This window comes from Ixodes scapularis, unplaced genomic scaffold (assembly GCF_016920785.2).
Source record: "Ixodes scapularis isolate PalLabHiFi unplaced genomic scaffold, ASM1692078v2 PGA_scaffold2__306_contigs__length_199485367, whole genome shotgun sequence".
Classification (NCBI taxonomy): domain Eukaryota; kingdom Metazoa; phylum Arthropoda; class Arachnida; order Ixodida; family Ixodidae; genus Ixodes; species Ixodes scapularis.
Genome location: NW_024609857.1, coordinates 193,324,957 through 193,330,083, shown reverse-complemented (window position 1 = coordinate 193,330,083; position 5,127 = coordinate 193,324,957). Strand labels below are relative to the sequence as shown.

Here is a 5,127-nt window from a genome sequence, read left to right as displayed (position 1 = left end):
ATTTAATTACTTTTTCTGGTAATTTGTAATTTTAATAATTACTTTCGGTGAAAGGGAATTGTAATTGTAATTTAATTACTTTTTAGCGTCAGTAATTGCAGAATTTCAGGCACGATTACAATTACTTTTGCAAGATTTTGCGGCGCCGGCTTCCCCCCCCCCCCCGGCCACGTTGACGTCAGTACAGTAGAGTGTATCCCAACCATCTCAAGAGGGAAAGGAGGAACGAGAAAGAGCTGCTGGGATACAACGGAATGAACGGTTTTGTAGACTGCAAAACGATTCAATGAATGTTCGCGTCCGTTTTGGCTCCTGTCGTAGTTTAATCGGTCTCTTCGTCTCGTTCGCTTCCTGTTGCTCGTGTTTCTAGGGGTCTTTTATATTTCTCATTCCCATCCGGGGGCATCGGGGGTCGAATTCGAACTGGTTGGACTCCGATCACATCATTCGGTCGAGGCGGGGAGGTTCGAGGTTCTCCTTGCGCGTCTTCGCCGCTAGCATATTAGCTTACATATTTCAGTCAAGGTTGGCGATTTTTATTGTCTATGAAATTATTCTCTTATCTTTATGAGTTTTTCATGTCCCTGTTCGCTTGCTCGACTGTTGGTACCGTACAAACAGCAACTTGTGCTACACTGCTCTTCCCTCTCCCAATCCTTGTCTACCTTTTTGTATACATTATTATTTTTTACTGTTAGCTCTGACCCCTAACCCTTTCAACCGTTTCTCAACCTGATTGGACGAGATTCCGAAACTTTACAAACCGCGACTTTACTTTACGAGATTCCGAAACTTTACAAACCGTGACAGTCGGGAGCTTGTTTGGTTCATTTGTTTTTCGTTAAAGGCTTTTTTTTTATATATATATATTTATATAGAGGGCTCCTCACGCACGTGCGTGGCTTGCACTTTTTTTTTTTACGCCTCTATCGGCGTGCGTTGTCCTCTCCCTTTGGCCTGCGTAGCCGTGTAAGGTTCGGAGGCTCGCAGTGTCGCTTCGCATTGAGAACCTGCCACAGGCTTACCTACAATGGAAAAGGAAAGGCTGCCCTGGCCTTCTTACGAAAAATTCTTTGAACAGATTAGCAGCAATGGGAAAAATATAATCGTGAGGTGCAAACTTTGCGCACCGTCTCTGAAAACATTTTCAGCGAACAGAAAGGCGACCTCCAATTTGCGGAAACATTTGCAGGTAGGCAACAATCTTGTCAATTTCAATATTACTTACAGTTATAAAAAAAAATTAATAATAATGGCTCGTCTATATCTTCCAGCTGAAATACGCTCAAGTAATTCATGAAATTGAGGCGTCCAAGAGGCCGGAGAAATGTGCTAATGAAGCTTGTCCAAGCCAGGAACGAAAACAGCTTCGGCTGGACAAACTCATGGGACAGGGCAGCCGGTCTCCCGTGCTTTCTCAGGGCCAACTCGATAAGTTAATTGTTAACTTTGTTGTCGGCACGTTTCAGTGTTTTTCTGTGGTGGAAGACGAAGACTTTCGCAAGCTAATCAACCGGCTTTAACCAGAAAAGGCCGTTATGACACGAAAGACCCTTGTTAGCCGCATAGAAGCAGCTGCATGTGAAATGCGCGACTCCCTGAGGAACATTCTAAAGAAAATCGAAACTGTGTGTTGTACAGCCGACTGCTGGACGTCGTTCCATCGGTAAGTCGATTACAAAATTATTTTTATTTCTTTGAGAAAATGAACTGAGACATGCACGAAACCCGATACATCATGAACTTTTCGAGTCGGTTCTTGACATGCGAAATTCAAATCGGTCTTGAGAACTCGGTCTTGAGACAGAGTTTTTGAGACACATAACATCGATGCAATCATTGCTATCCTAATGATTAGCTACTTGACGATCCTATATTTATTACCTATTTCAGCAGCTTCTTGGGTGTTACCGTGCACTGGATTAACCCAGAATCTCTGGCAAGAGAGTCCGCAATCTTGGCATGCAAACGTCTCACAGGGCGCCATACCTACGACGTTCTCGCTGCTGCCTTGCAAGACGTCTTCCGAGAGTTTAAGATAACAAACAAGATCTTGGTCACTGTAACCGATAACGCATCCAACTTCATCAAGGCATTTCGGTGAGTTCTAAAAGACAAAACAATTATATGAAGCCGATATATTTTTCTCGGAGAGTAATTTTGTCTTTCTTTTTGCCACTATATTTCGCACTCGCTTTCTTTCTTTCTTTTTTTTTTTTTTTCAAGCATGCGGTTGTAAATGAAGTGAAAGATTGGGGGAAAGGGGGGGGGGGAGGGTGGTCAAACCTTCTATGCGTGCTAAAGCCGGACAGTTCTGTGTGTTTATTTTATTTAAAAAATAATTCTTAATTGTATGCACTGCTGTGTAGCGTAATTCAGGTACATAATTACAGGGAAAGGGGATCGGGTGCCTTGGGATCGGGGGTGGGGGTTGGCAAGGCTTGTGAAATTTCCCTGTCGTGTCGCACTGTCCCACTGTCTTTCCCGCTCCCTCCTCCCCCCCCCCCCCCCCCCTGCCCCTCGACGTCCCCCCATTCTGCAGAAATGAAACTCGCTGCGCGCTGGTTAATTACCTTGACGCTGTTTACTTCGCAACTGGCTCACTATCTATCTTACGGGAAGGGTATGGGCTCCTTACCTAACTAGCTGATATAGGTAATGGGAAGTAGTCAGACTCACTTGAATAAAATGCTGCTCTATGCCATACTTTTTGCGCTAGCAATTTCCTGTAATAAAGTTGCAGCCTCACGTAGAGCGTCTGCAGATATGACACCGGAAATAGCCAAATTATAGATCCGTAATATACAAAATATTATTTGCCCACTATAAAGAGTGTTCGGCCAGGAGCCTTGTGAAGATGATCTGGAAGTTGACCTTGTCGACGTCTCGGCTAATTTGGATGACCCGCCAGCGACCTCGGCGGATTTCATCTGCCTGCCAAACCACCAACGCTGTGCGGCTCACACACTCAACCTTGTGGCCAACGTCGACGCTCGTGAAGCTTCCCATGATGCAAGCTACAGCCGCTGCTCATCGAAAACCCTCAGCAAGTGCAGAGCTCTCTGGAACAGGCAGCAGCACTCTACAGTTTCTTCAGAGATCATTTCCAGGAAGCTCGGTCGTCTTTTGATCGTACCATGTGCGACCCGATGGAACTCATTGTACGACGCTCTGAGTTTTCTTAGTGGAATCGATCGAGCTGTGTTGGATGGTATTTCCGACGAACTGGCCCTACCAAGGCTTCAGGACGAAGAAGTTCTGTTCATCGAGGAGTATACAAAGGTCAGTTATTCACGGCACTGCACTAATTGTAATAGCCTAGGAACGTAATAAAACGAAACAACTTTTAGTTATAATGTGTTCTATGTCGCTCTCTGGCTTTAAGGTCATGAAGCCATTGGCAAAGGCGCTCGACATCCTACAAGGGGAAAAGTACATGTATATGGGAGCTCTTCTACCCGTGATATGGTCAGTCTTGAAGGCACTTGACGAGATGACGCCGCTTAAAGTTTGTGGAGCTCTTGTCGACGCTCTAAAGCAAGGAGTGTCCTCGAGGTAGGTGATTTTGACCATTTAGATATAACTGTTTCCGCCGCAACGGTAAATTATACCAAATGTATCAGGTTTGCAGATCAGCTCGAGAACAAAGATCTTCTTGTTGCGTCTGCTACGCACCCACGATTCCGGCTGGCATGGGTGGACTGGGGGAAAAGAGACAGCAGCTGGCTGGAAGTGAAGGAAGAATTCGAGAAGCTGGTTTCCAGCGAAAGCTCTGACGTCAGACCCGCACAATCCAGCGAAGACGAGGATTTCTTCGGGGTCCTCTTCGACGGAACTGTCTCCGATGAATTGCAACAGTGGAAGGCCAGAAATGACACTGACCTGAAATGCCTGAATGATTTCCCAAACATTCGGAAGTTGTTTTTTGAGGTTCAACACCCCTGTACCTTCGTCTGCTGCAGCCGAGAGGCTCTTCAGTGTCGCTAGAGATGTGCTAACAATTAAGCGTGGCCGGCTTAGTGACGAAAATTTCGAAAACCAGCTGCTCCTTAAATGCAATGGGCGTTTAGCTTGCTAAATACCGAGTAATAACGGAAATTACGATTCCAGTTAACTATGATTGCTTGTACCATGCCGGACTTTGAAGTTGTCAGCTGTCAAACGTGAGCGGTGATCTCTCCTAAAAGAAACTAAAAGCGATCGAGCTTCATTATTGCAGGACGTTCGGCCTTGCGCCGCGCGACCTTGTGTACTAGTCACCATACTCCGTTTCACGAAGTCCGAACGCAGCCGACTCTATGACCCGATGAGACGATCAAGCAGCGCTCCATCACACCGCTCCTGGTCTTTGTGCGTTTGCTATCACCGGCCGAGACAATCTGAAACGAGCGCAGGTTTGCGTGACTGGTTTAGCCTGTGACGCACAAAGCGACGAACGCCGTGACGATGCACGCTGTGATTCGATGCTCGATCGCGTCGTAGCGTCCATGGGGTTCGGACAAACGAGTAAGATGCAATTTCATATACTCGAAAAGAGCTCTCTCGTCCGAGGGTTCGAGTTGTTTCGGAGAGTTGCGTGGTACTAGTTTTATGGAAGCGACCACAGCTCGCGTGCTACGGTTATCCACATCCGGCATATTACGCGTTTACAGACTGAGGCAGGGAATCATCACGGGTGAAATGTTTTCGTAAGTTGTCTTATTGTCTAAATGACTGACGTCGTTTATAGGTTTCTCTTATCAGACATTTTTGCCTGAGTTTTATCATACCAGTACTGTCGCGTATTTGTTTCCGTGTATTATTTTCGAGTTTATTCTTTGTAGGTTTCACTTGTGTACTATTTGCATAAACATTTAGAGGAGACTAACCTCGCACCTCTGAATTTGGTCACCATTGATTTGGGAGCACCTTTTTGGTTCTTATAAATTTCTTAGCCATTATTATTTCAACTCAATGTACATAATTTACATTAACATGAAACATTTGTAGGTGTATGTGCTGGTATTAGCGCACGTCGATGGTACTTTGATATTAACACTAATAAAAGATTCAGATATGTCTGTAAGTGTCGTACTTTTATTATCCTGCCTAACAAAAACGTGTCAACCGAATTTGACTTAGCGATCT

The 5,127-nt window shown here is 45.3% G+C and overlaps 1 protein-coding gene across 1 annotated transcript; it reads left to right on the top strand.

Annotated features, from left to right (window-relative positions):
• Window positions 1-1,586: 1,586 nt before the first annotated feature.
• On the top strand, window positions 1,587-4,167 carry LOC120838852. The gene is made up of 6 exons (XM_040208954.1): window positions 1,587-1,666; window positions 1,894-2,100; window positions 2,832-3,282; window positions 3,386-3,555; window positions 3,624-3,864; window positions 4,111-4,167. The coding sequence occupies exons 1-6, from the start codon at window positions 1,587-1,589 to the stop codon at window positions 4,165-4,167; spliced, it is 1,206 nt and encodes a 401-aa protein (XP_040064888.1).
• Window positions 4,168-5,127: the final 960 nt, after the last annotated feature.

Excerpts from the sequence above, each read along its gene's own strand:
- LOC120838852 (XM_040208954.1), top strand. The coding sequence starts at position 1,587 with ATGCGCGACTCCCTGAGGAACATTCTAAAGAAAATCGAAACTGTGTGT. Across the intron at positions 1,667-1,893 it reads TGCTGGACGTCGTTCCATCG|CAGCTTCTTGGGTGTTACCG; the intron begins GTAAGTCGATTA and ends TACCTATTTCAG. Across the intron at positions 3,556-3,623 it reads AAGCAAGGAGTGTCCTCGAG|GTTTGCAGATCAGCTCGAGA; the intron begins GTAGGTGATTTT and ends CAAATGTATCAG.